The 17,125-nt window shown below is 37.9% G+C and overlaps 4 protein-coding genes across 6 annotated transcripts in view; 2 read left to right on the plus strand and 2 right to left on the minus strand.

Annotated features, from left to right (window-relative positions):
* Positions 1-17,125, minus strand: part of echs1 (enoyl CoA hydratase, short chain, 1, mitochondrial) — a 129,987-nt gene that overhangs the window by 2,388 nt on the left and 110,474 nt on the right. The window contains exon 2 of one of the 2 annotated variants that reach the window (XM_062430153.1): positions 1,324-1,430. In XM_062430153.1, coding sequence (XP_062286137.1) covers positions 1,324-1,417 — 94 coding nt within the window. In that variant the 5' untranslated portion in view covers positions 1,418-1,430. Of the gene's footprint in view, positions 1-1,323; positions 1,494-17,125 lie in introns of those variants that run through there. The other variant, XM_062430152.1, reaches the window with a different exon arrangement.
* On the plus strand, positions 3,216-3,683 carry sprn (shadow of prion protein). The gene has a single exon (XM_062431018.1). The coding sequence runs from the start codon at positions 3,216-3,218 to the stop codon at positions 3,681-3,683; it is 468 nt and encodes a 155-aa protein (XP_062287002.1).
* mtg1 (mitochondrial ribosome-associated GTPase 1) lies at positions 5,079-8,842 on the minus strand. 2 transcript variants are annotated; one of them, XM_062430549.1, is made up of 11 exons: positions 8,664-8,842; positions 8,472-8,538; positions 7,820-7,922; positions 7,422-7,508; positions 7,268-7,324; positions 7,070-7,160; positions 6,911-6,972; positions 6,729-6,825; positions 6,504-6,585; positions 6,288-6,396; positions 5,079-5,401 (listed from the first exon to the last, which is right to left on the minus strand). In XM_062430549.1, the coding sequence occupies exons 1-11, from the start codon at positions 8,764-8,766 to the stop codon at positions 5,348-5,350; spliced, it is 912 nt and encodes a 303-aa protein (XP_062286533.1). In that variant the 5' UTR covers positions 8,767-8,842; the 3' UTR covers positions 5,079-5,347. The 2 variants fall into 2 exon arrangements, with proteins under 2 accessions (XP_062286533.1, XP_062286531.1); XM_062430547.1 differs by having other exon boundaries at positions 6,284-6,396.
* On the plus strand, positions 10,893-16,805 carry paox (polyamine oxidase). Its single transcript, XM_062430187.1, has 10 exons — positions 10,893-11,090; positions 12,344-12,520; positions 12,894-13,024; positions 13,161-13,348; positions 14,144-14,325; positions 14,967-15,136; positions 15,469-15,554; positions 15,646-15,758; positions 15,897-16,051; positions 16,128-16,805. Exons 1-10 carry the CDS (start codon positions 10,937-10,939, stop codon positions 16,278-16,280), a joined length of 1,509 nt encoding a protein of 502 aa, XP_062286171.1. The 5' UTR covers positions 10,893-10,936; the 3' UTR covers positions 16,281-16,805.

A 17,125-nucleotide genomic window follows, 5' to 3' on the forward strand; every position in this document is an offset into this window, starting at 1 on the left:
TTGTCAGCAGAACAACTTGTTATGTTAACAATGTTGCAAATTTCCTTATATCTTAACTAGGTGGTCTGACATGAGTTGAAGATAAAGTCTTGGGTTAATCATTCAATGAGAGGTGAAGGCTCAATACTAACAACAAAGTGAGTTAGTGTCAAAGTCTTACAGAGACCTTGGAGTTGATTATACTACTTGTGGAGCAAAGTTACAAAATCAAGACTCATGTTTGATGCTTATAAAATGTGTACAGTTTGTAAAAATGTGAAGCCTTTATGAGAAAATTCAAATTCCCATTAAAAATGTATTAGAATAAAGATTTAACAAATCTGAAACTGTGTTTTAATGAGTCTCTGGAGTCTCCTTGGTATTGACGTCCAGATTTGACACATCTGAAATATAGCATTTTTTGATCTGGACCTGGTCTAATGTGGTCTGGATGGAGAAATATCAGTGCAATCGCCCTTTTTTCATAAGCAAAATAAAAAGTGTCACAAATCTGAAAGAGGATTTAAACAGCATAAGACGTTTGTTACAAAATTCAACACTTTTTCAAAAGTAAGTGGTGAAGAAAAATGGAGAATCCGCCATCTGTTGCGTGGAATTATCAATATTTAAGTTTCTCCTAATTTTCCCCTCTCTTGATGTAGAACCATAGACGTCAGTCTCTCTAAACTGGAACTCAGAGGGTGGAGACTTGACTTGTAGCTGTTATCAGGTGAGACTTTTTGGACCTGGTCCATGAGGAACAATTGAATTCCACACCCTTGACTCAAATGACGAATAAACTCAAGTACTGACTGACAGTGTGCAAAAGTTCAACTTCTTCTGCTAAGCTTAGCTTCTCTAAGCTCCTGTCTATATGTGTATATTAACAACACTTTGGAGCTTTGACAACAACTGACCAATCAGCTGCGGTGGCTCATAGTTTCTGGCATTCAACTGACTGTCACATGAATAAATGAAGGAATTTAAAAAAAATAAAACATTCTCAAGCATTCAACATTGTCCAGCCAACAGCATGAGCTCATAAGATACCATAAATGATACCAGGCAGATCCAGAGTGCTGCTTGTACATTTAAACAATACTACAGAGTCCAAAACAGTAAAGAAAACCGAAATACATAATTCAGTTAGACCCTCTTTCAGGCCTTTGCGTCAATCACAAATATCTGATAAAACATACGCTATATAATTATAACAAAAAAACCCCACTGTAAATAGTTACATGCGGCGCACATTGACTGATTCGTGTTTCTTGACATTGAGCTGCAGGCAGGGCCAGCTGTGACACAGGGGAACTACTGTAGGACTGTTTCATGAGGACGCACCTGAGCTGTAGAGGCGGGCAGCAGCAGACTGGAGGGCTGGAGCTGCTCTGAGAGGCTTCAGCAGCCCAGCAGCACTTCTGCAGAGGAAAGCCATGACAGAGACGAAACCACACACTGCTGATCTCTACTATGAACTTGTTTCAAGACCTTCTTCCTCCGGCTGCTTCTTCTCTCCTGCTGTTTTCCAGCAGTTAAAGTCTCACTACCGCTCCCTGGTGTCTGCGGAGGACTATTGTATGAAGGACTAAAAGTGACAGAAGCTTAAATATATTAATAAATGCAGCAATACTAAGTAACAAAAGAAAAATAAACTACTTTTTGGTAAGGAAAAGGGACATTATTGAATTAGTTTATTGGATTTATTTTCTACATTTCCATAAATAATCTTTTATTTAGGCTGTTTCTGTATTTCTACATTTTTTTATGTCACATTTATTTAGACTGTCATGTCATTTTCTCTCCTCCATACCCCCACTGTTCTGTGAGGTTAAACTACATATAAAGTGACTATTATATATATATACATATATATATATATTATAGTCACTTTTTTATTGTTCCAGAGCAATCAGCTATTATGTTTTATATTTTTAGACTACCCTGGATTATTTGAATTCAATCATTCACCTACATGCCTGCAAAAAAATAACAGAGCGCCTGCATTAAAAACTGTGGGAATAGGGTTTGAACATGTATTTAGAAAAATTTAAATAAAGGACATTTATTTTAACTTAGAAAATATCTGCTGCTTGAATTTAGTCCATTTTTAATGTACTTCTTGCACGAATTACAACTTTAATTTCAGAACTAAATAGAAGGCATATTTAGTTATTGGTTATGTTGATCAAAAGGAGGCCTCCATTTTCAATTGCAGGGAATGTAAACATATTATAATTAGTCAAATAACTGGATTACTCTATAAATATCATCATGCCATCATGTTTCAGTAATTGAACATTAAATTCACAATAAGATTAATATGAGATAATAAAACTTTTCTTGTTTGTTTTTTACTACTCATATCCCAGTCTGACAGCATCGGTAGGCTATTTGTAACGACGCTCCTTTCAGACTCATCAGATACGTCCTCATGAGCGCGCCGCGCGTTCCTGTTGACATCTTCGTGAACGAGCCTGCATCCTCCTTGACAATCCCCTTTCATCTTTCCCCGCCGAGTGCCAAAATATAAGCGAGGACAAAAACACACGGGAGAAGGTAAGCACCAACCATTATGATATAATGATTACAATGATGCCCAGTCTGCAATGCATTTGTTATTAAACGCTCTTTTATATGATTCAGGCTACTATACAGTCGTGTACAGGCTAATTTACAGGCTACTGAGATCACCATTGAATATGCATCTGTAAAACGTTAAATTCAAAAATACGTGCATGCAATAATTAAAATGAATCTCACACGCTGTATTTTGTGTTTAATAGCTCCTTTACCTGCTGCAACTCAATGCACCCCCAATGATGGCCGATAACCAAAACATGCCATCTTCAGCCTTTTATTCATAATCAAAAAATGGGCGGAATATTATTTCAGTGTATCAGGGTCAAAATCAACAGCATATTCCTCTGGTGAGCATTTTTATTTTTACACTGGCCTACTTTAATGGAGGGCACACTCTGCAGTCTGTGTTTATGAAGACTATATTCAACAAAAACACCCTGAACATAATTCACCTACAATCTGAGCATATCCATAATTAAGTGAATAGAAAGATTTGTCTACAGCTGTTTTACTACCATAAATCAAGACTCTTCTTTGTGTTTTACTATTACATGCTCAAGATAGAGGGAATATTTTTTTTTTCCATTTCACGTATTAAAAGGTGCACAGTAACCACCTGCAGGCCATCTTTGTTCCATCTTCTCCCTACACAGATGTCAGGTATGAACCAGGTGATTGCAACCTGCTGGACTTTCCTCCTGCTCTCTGCCTTCTTGTGCGAGCCTGTGCTGTCCAAAGGCGGCCGTGGAGGGTCCCGGGGCTCCTCTCGCGGCTCCTCCTCCCGCAGCTCTACAGCGGGCAGTTACCGGGGAGGAGGAGCCTACGGTGGGACCCGCTCTCGCGGCAGGGTGGCGGGGCGGTCTTCTCCGGTGCGAGTGGCGGCTGCAGCAGCTGCAGGTGCAGCCGTGGCTTTAACTGCGGAAAAATGGTACGCCTCCGCCTACCGCCGCAGCAACACCGACAGCTCAGATGAAGAGCTGGACTACTACAACAGGTCCAATTACTTTAATGCACAAATGTCAGGCTCAACTCAAAATGCATCCTCTCTCTCCCAACTGGTTTCTATCATTATTGCAACATTCTCCCCAAAATATGGACTCTTACTGGACAACATCCTGTAGATTATTACATTTTTGAGGATAAATCATTGATATGACTTCTGCCATGGACTTGACTATAATCTGCAGGACTGACTGGAATCTGCACTGTGGAGACCAGTCAGAGGTTCAACACAGTGGTGGAAGGACACAATTATAACAAAGACGCTAATGCATCACTGTACTGTATGTTTTTACACATATAATAATCTATACCAACTATAACTGTACATTACCAGCACTGTATTCAATCCTACTTCAGTCTGTGTGACAGAAACCGGGGCCAAAGTCAAGAAGGATCTGGGTTAGTTTCCTTATTTAAAGCTTGATTCTTGAAGAAAATTATTGGTCAGAAATGAAATTTCAATAGCTACAACGATAAGTCAATTAATTGCCAACTATTAAATTAATCTAAATCAACTATTTTGATAATCAATTAATCATTTTAAGATATTTTTTTAAGAAAAAAAGTCCAAATGATTCCAGCTTCTCAAATGTGAATATTTTCTGGTTTCTTTAGTCTTCTATGACAGTAAACTGATTATATTTGAGTTGTGGACAAAAGAAGACATTTGAGGTTGCATCTTGGGCTCTAGGAAACAATTCATCTGACAATTTATGGACCAAACAAGTTGTAGCCAGAGATGCGTATTACAGCTCATTGCAACTAATGTAAATGATTTGCAGGTTTTAGCAGAGGTCTAAATAAAAAGCCTGGATTTGCTGCAGTTTAGATACAAACACTTTAGTGCAGGTGAATATCTATTTCTGAAAAGTTTCCTCTTAATAACAGAATTGAAGCACCAAGTTGGCACCGGTATTATGCTGCAGCTAAAATTAAAACCACTATTTGTAATTTTTGCTCTTTTAAAGGAAAATCAGCATATTTTGCACCTTGTGACCTCAACCAATGTGAAGGTTTTTATGCAATTATTTTGGCAAAGCTTGGTTTTAAGATCTAGGTTAGTTGGAATGACTTACAACTACAGTAAAATAAGGCAAATAACAGTAGTTATATGTGTTTTGGGAAAGCTAAGCTGCAGTTTCCTTGATCACCTCAAATGTCGGTGCACTTCATACCCTTTTCCAGTGGCTAAAATATATAATTTATTCGTCACACTTGTATACGAAGCGTGTTATGGTTGGAGGGAAAACTAGACAACAAATTGCTGCTCTCACTGTTATTCATGTCTCTGGAAGTTGTGATGGTCTGTTCATCATCTCAGACAAGCTTTTTACTTGCAGTAGACACTCAGGAGCAACAGACTGTTCCATATCTGTAAGTGCACTCAATCATACGCTACAATACTTCTGTACATAATAAACACAGTTTGTTATCACTGTCTTTATGCTGATTAATACCCTGTTTACATCATGTCTTCTATTCTAAAAGCAGAATAAGAAAAACATTTAAATACCTGAATTACAATAAAATAATTTATTTACGAAGGATACAGTGTCCTGGTGCCTTTTTATATCATCCACAAACACAACAGACCGCAACATGTCCCCAAAATGTCAAAAGCATGAGGACAGAGACGGACTACATTCCCTTGATGTTTTTAATATATACATTGCTCCGGGTTATGGGGCAAACTGGAAAAACCTAGAAACAGTCTTTGGTAATCCTCAATATGCCTCGATTCAGTCCAGCATGACTCGTCCCAGCTCTCCTTTCCTGAAGGCTCTTATGAAATCATAAGCTGCTGCTGTGTAGTTTGGGAGAGTGATGGTAATGTTCCCTGAGGGAGAAGAGGAACAAACATTTTCATTACGGGACTGATCTTCTGATATGATGGTGATCACATTGTCAAGCTATAGTGAGCACTGTAAAATAACTTGACAGGCTGTTTTCTGCCTATCACTTTACAATTACAGTTCAAATGTTTTTAAAGCCCGTCTGGTTACTATATTAATATATAATTCAAACATTTTGATAAGAAGATTACATAAGAATACCACTCTCATGTTTGCATGGTAAATACACTCACAAGGACTTTATTAGGAACACACAGTATAATGCACAGTACACCAACACCACTCACTATGATCTCAGTAATAAACAGTAGAATTACCACCTTTCTGACGACAAAAAGTATTGACAAAAAATGTCAAAAAAGGTTGACAAAGATGTCAACAGAAATTGAAAATGTAAATGCTTCATGAAAGTAGAATTTTGTTTAGCCGGTTAGTTTAGTTAGTACAAAGACTACTCTTGTACCTTTTGTACTAACTGGGCAGTTATCCCGGACGAAAAAAAATAAGTTAACAGCCTCTTCTTTTGAGACTGACTCTGGACTGAGTTCATTAGATTTAACACACAGTAACGCCAAAATCTTATTTCAGTTCATTACAACTAGGGTTATTACATTTAGCCAGGCGTTTCCACTCATTTCCAATCATTGTGCTAAGCTAAGCTAACAGGCTGTTGTTGATAGTTTCATATTTAACGCATAATTACAAGAGCGGTATCAATCTTCTCATCTATTGCTTGGCAAGAAAGAAAAAGGAAAGTATATTTCTCAAAATGTGAAATTATTCCTTTAAAACAATTAAGCTGAGAGATAGCTTGTCAATAACACTGTGCTGTTGCTGGAGTATTTGTAAAATTTGGACTTTCTTACCCACTCCAGTAATGGCTTTGACCCGTTGAGTCTTTCCAAGTTTTACAGCAATGCGTTTGAGGACTTGTTGGATGTCATCACTAGGCTTTTCGAGGTTGTATTTCTCCACATAACTGCACAAAAACACACACACACACATACAGTATGCTATCACAATAGTGTGAAGAAAAATGACCGTATGAAAGTTCAGTCAATCATAAGTTAAAGAGAAAATTCACACCTGAACTTCTCTTGCCGATTCAGAGAATAGAGTAAGTAGTCAGCAATTATGTCCTCACCCACTAAATGGTCAAGTATAGTTCCTGGAGAGAGACAGAAAACATATACTTGTTGGGAACATCGGAAAAACGTCATATACACTTAAATATATATTAAATAAATAATTCAACTAAATATAGCGCAACATAGTTTCAACAAGGTGAACACATCATGTGCTTCCACTCACCACATAAAGCAAGCTTCATGCCTGTCTCAACACTCTCAATCTTAGGAGGCAAGACTCCCGGTGTGTCCAATAGGTACATTATGGGTCGTTCACACACCTGAGGACAAAATACAGTTATAAATACTGAATACACACACATACACACAAGCACACACACAGACAAACATGTCCGTTACACTTACCTGAATTTTAGTCAAGACTGCTCTAGTTATGCCTGGCTCACCACCTACTCGAGATGCACGGCCTGAAATGAACGTTTAATTAATTATTTATTACAAAGGAGTTGAGCAGTCCAAATGATCTTGATAGGTATTTTACTTCCAACTACTTTATAAACATACCTTTTTTTAAATTTGTCCTTCTTAATGAGTTAATTAGAGACGATTTTCCCACATTAGGCACTCCAATCACCATCAGACAATAATCTACATTCTGAAAGTTGTATTAATACATTACATGGTTAGAGAGCAGTGAGGACAAAGTTTCTCAAAGTTGAAGTGATTTTAAATAAATGATTGCACTGTTTGGACTGAGCGTACCTCATCTCTGTTAAAGCGTGGGTGGCTCTTAATTATGTCCATCACCATCGGCACCAACTACAGAAAGGGCACGAAGAATGTGCACATCAAGTCCATAATCTTTATTTAAATATCAACAGTAAAGTGTTTGGTATCCAATGGAGGTGATATTTACCTTTTTGATGCTGTCATCTCTCTGCTTGAGACAGTCGGTGAAGAGAACATTTCTCACTCCATTTTTTTCCAGTTTCTTCAGGATTCTCTGCAGATAAACAGTAAAGAAAGGATTTTTCGTTAGTCATAAAATGCTGATGATGGGCGACTCAGCTAAAATGTGCAGAAAAAGTGTTGTTTTTTTCACTCCTGTATACATACAGGGGATGGTTCAAGACCAAACATCAGATCCAGAACACTGTCAACAATTACGACACATTAATTCACCAGCTACATGTACCCTTCATTAGTCATTTCTCAAAATGAAATCTACTGTACATGGTAATAGTGTTCAGGAGCTGATTTTTTTTTGACTTTGCTAAAAGAGCAGAGAGACTTCTGGTTGCAGGAACACTTCACCTGCTTGTTGGACACATCAGCGAGGTCCATCTTGTTCAGAATTAGCAGGTGTGGTTTGACATCTAGAGTCTCATGAAACACAGGGTTTCTTCCAGAGAATGGGATTTGCCGAATGTTAAAGAAAAATACACAAATTCTCACTTTTTTTAAAGCTCAGAAACACCTCTTAGATCAGTTTTTTACATCTTGTTTTGACAACTGCAATGCCACATTTACTTTATTAGTGAAAGGTTTTTGTCATGTTTGCGGCTTGTTCAAAAAAGTAAAAGATCACCATATTTCACAGATCCTTGTGTCTGATTGCTTTTAGAATACATTCATCTTTCCTTGTGGCTTGTCAAGATTTAATCACAAAGGTCCCTTTGTGTCAGGGCTCTTATACTCTGGAATAACTGTCTACTAAGAGAAAAGTTTCAGTTTAAGTGCTTATATCAAGTGATTGTTTTGTTACTTTCTTATCTTACTGTTTTTTGTTTTTAATCTGTTTACACTTTTGTGTTTGCTCTCTTTGGGTTGTGATTCTCTCTTAGTTATTTTTTTATTTTATTATTCATTATTAGTTATATTGTTATTTCCATGTAATTACAATAAAACTGCACTCCTGCTATATTCTAACGCTAATGCAGTACAACAAACAAACAAACAAAAGGATATTCTGGCATCATGGATCTCTACGATACAGTCCACATTCTTCATGTTGGCTCTCATCTGCTTCAGTCCTGCACACAGTCACATGAGGAAATTATGTGACCAGTAGAAGCACAAAAAACAGCCAGGAAAACACATTCAAATCGCAGACATTTATTTGACATGTTCTGGTGTGAAGTTGAAGCAAAGCTGTCACCTTTAGCCATGTGTCCGGGGAACCAGTGAGCCACGTCCCGTCCACCAAAGTCGAAAACGGTCCTAAACTTGGCGACATTACGGAGCGCCTGGTACAGTTTCATGTCTACAGTGAAGCTAAACGTGACTATCTTTCTCTCACATGTGTTAATAACACACTTATTTGACCTACTGGCTACAACCTCCCGCTGAACATGTTTAAGGTGCTTCACTGTTTACATGCATTTACTACATTTCTTCCCCTTTGGTTTAAAGCTGCATGTCGCCCCCTGCTGTACCGGAGTGTACAATCATTTACAAAGAAGCTATATTGCGTATTAAAGGACAATTTCACCATTTTACAAGTGTGTCTTAAAACAACAGGTGCCCATATGAACACTGAAAGAGGTCTTCCTCGCTTTCATCATTCCCCATCACTAACACTGTGCGTTAAGAAGTGATCTTCAAATAGTCATTATGAAGAGGAGGGAAGAGAATGCCAAAAAACAACAACAAAAAAACAAAACAATTTTAATGTTCATTATAAGAGATACTTCAATTGTGATTTTTGTTTTGTTTTGTTTTTTGCCTATTTGAAGTGAGAATGGGGACGAGCAATAGCAAATGATATGCTAGATTCAAGATTCAGGGGTTTATTGTCAAATACAGAGAGTACAAGTTTGTAACCATATGTATCATTGGATAAAGCAACTATTCCTTCATGCGTTCAGTATGATGGAGCCATCTTCTATTCCAATCACCATTGTTGATACTTTTCATCCAATGGATTTTTAAATCAAATGGCAACAAAAACATGTCTTTGCAAAAAGCATCTTATAAACAATAATACAATAACCTGGAAATGTTTGTTGTTGGAAATTTTTACTAACTGGTGCAATGCTAATGGTACAATTAAACACCAGTGATATTATGGGGCTCCAATAAGGGTGCAGATAATGGAACAAGGTTTTCATGGATTCAGTTATTTACAGGTGTAAGTATACATGCAGTATATGCTGTACTGTTACATATTTTTTGCTGTTATTTTGCTTAAATTGCTGTATTGGATGGCCATTGTCTTTACTGTTCTCCATTTTTTTCCCATTTACTCGACAAGCTAACCAGCTTTGCATGTTGTTGAGCAATTTTTTGTCCCTTAATGTTTGGACATGACACTGACAGCAGCATCATCTTTCCCAGTATTGTTAACTGTTTACATTGTTTACAATGAAGAAAATGTCCTGGGCCAAGTTGAAAACAGAGGGCAAAATAAGTGTTTTTTTTCAGCAACTCAGCTCAAGTCAGTTTTATTTATACAGCGTAAAATCACAACAGAAGTTATCTTTGGTTGCTTTTTTTTAGAGCAGATCTAGACCATACTCAATTGTGTTTCTTTTCATTTTTTGGGAACACCAAGGGTGGATTTCCCATGAGTCCATGGTGACTGGGGGACTGGGCATTTTTTCCCTGGCTCACCAGTGGCATTATATTTTCTATATGCAATACCCTAAATAGTTCCGATTCAACAACCCTAGCCAATGTGTGAGAAGAAGGCCTGTCAGTGAAAAGTTATCTAAAGTGTCTGCTGACAAAAAGTAAACAATTATAGCTCTGTAAGCCACTGTATGCTCTTTAAGAGACAGAGATTAATTCGAAATTGGATTAAATTTAAATTGTTTTAATGTCCATAACCTAAATGGAGAAAGGCACTGGAATAAGGCAATACAAGCTCATAGGCCAAACTGCGACACAAACCAAAAAATGAATATGTGTCAGAAGCGAAGGACATGCTGGAGTTAATAGAAAGATTGTGGATAACAGGAACTAAATTAAAGAACATTCTGGAGTGTGGTGCTAGTGGACGGGGCAGAAGTTGTTCGATCAATTTCCTGAGGTGAACAGGGCTGATTGGAAAAGTGCATCAATCAGGACACTGTAGGAGTTAATTAACTCCAGAAGATGGCAGTAATGTAACAATATAGATGCCAACTACCGCTAAATATCAAAGAAGAAGGAGAGCATGTTAGCGATATTTTATTCCTAGGATGGTGAAGTCATCACCCGCCCTACTCTGCCTCTGATTGGCTTAATCTGATATTTTTACCCTACCTATAACCAATCACACTCCTCCTATCTAAACCTAACCAACCCAACCAAAGAGGACGATGAGTACTAGCCAATCAGGGGCAGAGTAGAGCGGGTCATGTATTTGTCACCCTAGGACCCCAGATTCACCCTACGTTAACGGGAGTGAACGGTCATCTATCATCGTGTTGTTTTAGTGCGAAACTAACTATGTCTGTGAATACAAACGCAAGAATAGTTATAGTAGGATGCGGGATATCAGGTGTAGCAGCGGCACAGAGACTCGTTAAAGCTGGATTTCACAATGTGAGGATAGTTGAAGCGACTGCAAGAAGCGGAGGAAGAATAAAAACAGGCAGACTGGGTGAGCCACTGTGCAACTTTTACTGTCATTTTCAGTACGTTAGTACATCACAAAAAACCCACTTCCTTGTGTAACCCAAGCTGATGAGCTGTGATTATGACAATAACCATGGGATTTGTTTTAGTTTTGGCCATGTCTGTCCCATAAAGACTGTAGGGCTGTGGCTTTGGTTGTTATGGTCACCAAAATATAACCATACAGTTTTACAGGTGTGCAGAGCCAAATGTTTGTGTGTAGAGCTGCGACAATTAATCGATAAAGTTGCACACTATCAAATAAATCAACTATTTTGATAATCGTTTTGAGTCTTTTTTTAAAGGCAAGGCAGTTTTATTTATAAACCACGTATCACACACAGCAGGGGGTTCGAGGTGCTGTAAAAGGAGCACAATACTAAGTTAAAACAAAACTGAACAGTCTATGTCTTATATCTAAATTCTCTGATTCCAGTTTCTCAAATGTATGTATTTTTTGGTATCTGTACTCTTATATGACAGTACCCTAAATATCTATGTGTTGTGTGTATGCAGTGAATTTATCTGATTGTGTTGGCTGATGATGTGAAGTCTTCTTGAACACCTGTAGTGTATTTTGGCAATACTTATTTACTTACTTACTATTGAAGCACTGGGTTTAACCACCTGCGAATCAGGTTTTTACAGGGCGTTCCCATCAGATGTAAATAAATTAGAAGATGTAAAGATGTAAAGAGTAGCTAAAGCACAGCTGCAGCTGTAGCATAATACATAGAATACAGAAACAAGAAGCACCTCCATAGCCACAGTCTCAGCCCCAAACAGTTTCAACCATAGTCTGACCCACTGTCAGAAAAAAGTTCAAAATTATGTCTTTTTAAATCAGATTTCTGCAGTTGTAAGTCAAAAATCGTAGATACCGATCTTATTATTATCTTCTACTCTCTATATTTTTCTTGAAAAGTTAGAATTTTACTATATGACAACTTTGGTTAAGGGTTTTGCTTTAAAAAAACAACAACTAACTTTTCCAAACCAAAGCAGATCTTAAAGATCCAAGTATTGTCTCCTCAGTTGTTTTGAATGTATTGTTTTTTCTTAACCATGACCGTACCCACCTACTTCTGTATGCTATAAATCATGTGACTGACATAATTATACGATAATTATAAGAGATCACTGTACAAGAACAGAAAAATTGCTGTGAAGGAGCATAAAAACAACCCAGATTAATACTCCTTCTCTTTTGCCACCACACCTTGTTTTTTGGGTCTGTAGGTAATAATATTGTTGAGATAGGAGCAAACTGGATCCATGGACCATCCGAGGAGAACCCAGTGTATCATCTGGCGCGTCAGTACGGGCTCCTTGATCCAGAGGCCCTCACCCCAGAGAACCAGGCCATGGATGTTGGAGGACATCCCCCCTGGGTTCCCAACATCTTCAGCAGTTCAGGTTTAACCCATTGCTTGTTCATTATGTATTATTTATCTCTATGGGTCAATTGCACTAAGTATCTAACAAGAACTGAAAGTCAGTGATATAATGCAGAGGAGAAGCAGGTGTTATTTGCCATTTTATACTACCCAGAACTCAGTAGATGATTGCAAAGCTTTAATGACAAGGTACACGGATATAAACATTATGAAATGAGCATTTGAGCAGATTAGACAGAACTAAAGTTCTTTTGCATGATTGTGCATTTGGCCAATTTCTTTGTTATCACCTGGTTATTGATTTACTGCAGTGTCAGTGTGTGAGTGCACTGGGTGAACTCATGTAAACCTGCTGATATTTCCCTAATTAAATAGTTATGTAACGTGCGCAGGTCGGAAGCTGAATGTTGAGGATTTGTATCCTGCTTTGGAGATGTTTGCTGAGCTGCTGGATGAAAGTTCAGAATTTCAGAGTCGTGGAGGAGAACCGTGGACCAATGTGGGGGATTTCATACGGTCGAAGGTACATTTCCTCTCAGTGACTGTAATAATGTTCCTGGCAGTGTGTTGCTCAGCTGTCAATATGTCAGATGTTCTGAGTAATAAACTGAATCTTGCAAAAATAAAGAGTTTGTTTTGTTGATTGTTGTCTGGCGCAGGTGCAACAGCGAGCAGCTGAGAAGTGGAAAGATATTGATGGGACCACCAGATCTTTGCGACTGTCTGTGATAAGTAACATGTTGAAGGTGGAGTGCAGCGTTAATGGGGCTCACAGCATGGATGAGGTTGGCCTGGGGGCCTATGGCCTATACAAGACTCTACCTGGCCTCGACTGCACATTCCCAGGGTTCGTACTCCAACACTGAATACATACAGTGCAGCAACCAGCAGTTATTTCAATTATCAATTTCATTATGTCACAATTTCTCACATTTATTCCTACGCTTGCCAGTTTATACCTAGATAAGGTATATGGACTTATATAGTGCTTTTCTAGTCTCCCAAAGTGCTTTACAATACAAGCCACATTCACCCATTTATATACACATTCATACACTGATGGCAGAGGCTGCCATGCAAGGTGCCTGCTCTAATTGAGTTTTTAATCACACACACACACTTACACACTGTTATCACAGCCGTCAGGAGCATTTTAAGGTTCAGTATCCAAGGACTAGAGGAACCAGGGATTGGACTGCTGATTTTCCGATTAGTGGACGAGCTCAACCTCCAGAACCATAATGGCCCCAAAACTAATTCAATTTGAATACACTGCATAGTGCCATTTGTATGTGAATATTATTTTTTGGTTTATAAATCATTTTTAGAATTTTAAATTAAGATAGATATATATATGAATGGGATGGGCAAAATATTAGAAACACCTCACAATATGACTCAATATAGTTTGTATTTTATAGTTTCTGAAATTAATATTATAAATATCATGACGGTAGTATTTATTTTATAGTGACATGAAACTGAACATTATATTAGTATTTGTGATGTTGTAACTTGCAAGTGTTGGCAGTTTTACATACGTATCTAAATACATCAATCAATCTGTTAATTAATTTATTGTTTTAGCTGTGTAAACAGTATATGTCAAAATTACTGAAACATAGCTTTATTTCTCTTGCAGTGGTTATGAAGGCCTTGTCAAAAACTTGATGTCGGTGCTCCCCGCTGGTTTGGTGACCTACAGTCAGCCTGTGCGCTGCGTCCACTGGAACAACACAGAGAAGAGAGGATACCCTGTGACAGTGGAGTGTGATGATGGGAACAAGATCGCTGCTGATCATGTTATCGTCACTGTGCCTCTAGGTAGTGTCAGACGCATAGAGAGATGCTTGAAGGGGACATATGCACATTTTTAATCTGGGACTCTACTTGGAATATCTTTGCATGATTTACAGTCAAAAAAGTACTTATTTAACTTATGCTGACCTGCTATGGAAGCCAAGCCATGCAACTAACTAGGTCATTTGTTAATTAGGATTTCACTACTTTGTCTTGTTCTTTACTCAAAATGTCAACTTCTCATCTGTACATGTTCAAGCCGAAATATGAGAATGGGCAACACAAACACATATGGAAAAACCTTAGCAACAGCAACCCCCTCAAAATGACTCATTTCAGAATTTGATCCATTCAGTCCGATAACATTTGTAAAGTCTAGAAGAGCTGTATGATTCAATTATATTATCTTCATTCAAGTTAGCGGAGGGCTAACCAGAAGTTAGCCTGTTCGACTGGCAGAAGTCTATGGCATTCAAAGCCAGACCAGGAATGTCCCACTGGACTCTGTATAGTTTGAAATACTGAGAGGTTTATCTGGCAGTGACAGGCTTAATCATCATTGTGTGAACTCAATTGGCAGGGACTTGAATCTAACTGATGTTCATTTATATGTAAAAGTTTCTCACTGCAGGCTTAACTCATTCTGGTTGTTCTGTTTTCTTCAGGATACCTAAAGAAGCACCATTCAACCCTTTTCCACCCTCCTCTACCTTTACACAAGCTGCACTCCATCCAGAGACTAGGTTTTGGAACAAACAATAAAATACTTGTGGAGTTTGACTCGCCGTGGTGGGATACTGACTGTGAGGTCATCCACCTGGTGTGGGAAGATGAGGTGAGTTGTGTAGTCAGTGAATAAAGCGGCAAGGTTACTGTATGGTACTTAAATTAACATACTTTGTGCTACAGCTATATTTACATATAATTTATTAAGATAATATTTGCTGTCACTGCTATCTGTATGTAAAATAGACTCCTAAAACTAAGAAAAACAGAACACACACGATGGAAGAATAATTGACTGAAAGGAAAGCAGTCATATTGTGTGTATTATTTAGTCTTATTCTCCATACATACGTATTCCAAAAAGCTATTTTTGATGTTTATGGTACCAGTAAACTATTCAAAACACTTGAACTGTCTGTTTTATTTCTTGTCATGATTCAGGATGCCATGGTGGACCAGGTTCCAGATGTTCAGAGATACTGGATCAAGAAATTGTTTGGATTCACGGTGCTTAAACCCACTGAAAGGTCAACAACCACTTTGAGCCCATGGTTCTTTTTCATGGAAAATAATTAAAAAATTGATTGATTAAAACCCAGTTTGTGTTTTAACTTTCAGGTATGGCCATGTTCTGTGTGGCTGGATTGCTGGTCATGAGTCAGAGTATATGGAGACACTGCCTGAACAAGAGGTTTCACATGCCGTCACACAACTCATCCGCAGGTTTACAGGTTAGTCTGAACAATTCACAACCGTACTCCTCCATTGACAACACATTATTTCAACAGGATTTTCTATTTTATAAAAACAGTTTTAAAGCCTTGGTCAAGGATGATTTGTCAGCACTCGTGGACTAATTGTGTGTTTAGGGAACCCCACCATTACACCGCGGAGAATCATGCGCTCTCAGTGGTTTCATGACCCCTGGACATGTGGATCCTACACTCACCCTGGAAAAGGCTGTTCAGCGCAGGACCTGCAGAACATGATGGAGCCCCTGCCTACGAAGAGCTCACAGTCACAAGTACTACACATTCACTTTCAAACACACTTTTTTTCAGATTTTTCATACAGTTTTTAAACTATGTGGTCTGTTCCAGCCCCTGCAGGTGCTGTTTGCCGGAGAGGCGACTCATCCCTGCTACTTCTCCACCGTCCATGGAGCCGTTCTCACTGGGTGGAGAGAGGCTGATAGACTCATCTCTCACTACTCCTCCAGCAGTTCGTCTGAGCTGACCATGTCTAAGCTTTAATAGAAAAGATTGATCAGATTTATAAATGAAATCTGCAACAGTGATTGAATTATGACGGTATAGAGAGTTTTGATGATCATGCACATTGAAACCTGCTGTTGATTCAAATTTTAGAGAGTGCCTCAGTGAGAAGTGTGAGTGTAAAATTACTGACATCACACTGTTGATTTCAGGGCTTTAAAATAGAAACTGATGGGGTTTACATCTAAGACATGTGCTCCACCCAACTGATCAGTACAGTAATGATATTTGGACTGAATAAATTGATGATCACACTTTAAATAATAACTGGTTGAGGACCTCCATGTATATTTTTAATGAAGGAATGAACTCTGAAATTACACATATAGCTATTCACAAATCAGCCTAATAACGATGCTAACAGTAGTTTTTATTTATTGTTTATAAATGTTTATGGTTTTAACAAATTATAATTCTAACGATAAATGTTTTTTATTAAGTTGAGGGGAGGTCTGTTGTTGAAGCCTGTGGCTTCTTGACCTCTCTCCAGTCACATTTGTCTTATTTTTGTCATCTGTCATCATTTATGCTCTTTTATGTTTTAAAAAAATAAATGAAATAAATAAATGGTTTTATAAACATTTCTGTCTTTAGTCAATGAGTAAATGAATTTGATAAAAATATTCAGTTAAATTACTTTTTTCATGGTTCAGTTGCGCAAACTGGACTGGAGAGAAATAAAATGATTGTTTGAATTAATATATTCTTAAAAACATAGACTGCCACTAGCTGTTCAGTGGGTATCCCTGACTCAAACTCAAAAATAATATTTAAGAAGAAAAAATGAAAAACTTGTGCAAAAGAAGAAACACAATGTAAAGCTT

Source organism: Scomber scombrus, chromosome 12 (genome assembly GCF_963691925.1).
Source record: "Scomber scombrus chromosome 12, fScoSco1.1, whole genome shotgun sequence".
NCBI lineage: Eukaryota > Metazoa > Chordata > Actinopteri > Scombriformes > Scombridae > Scomber > Scomber scombrus.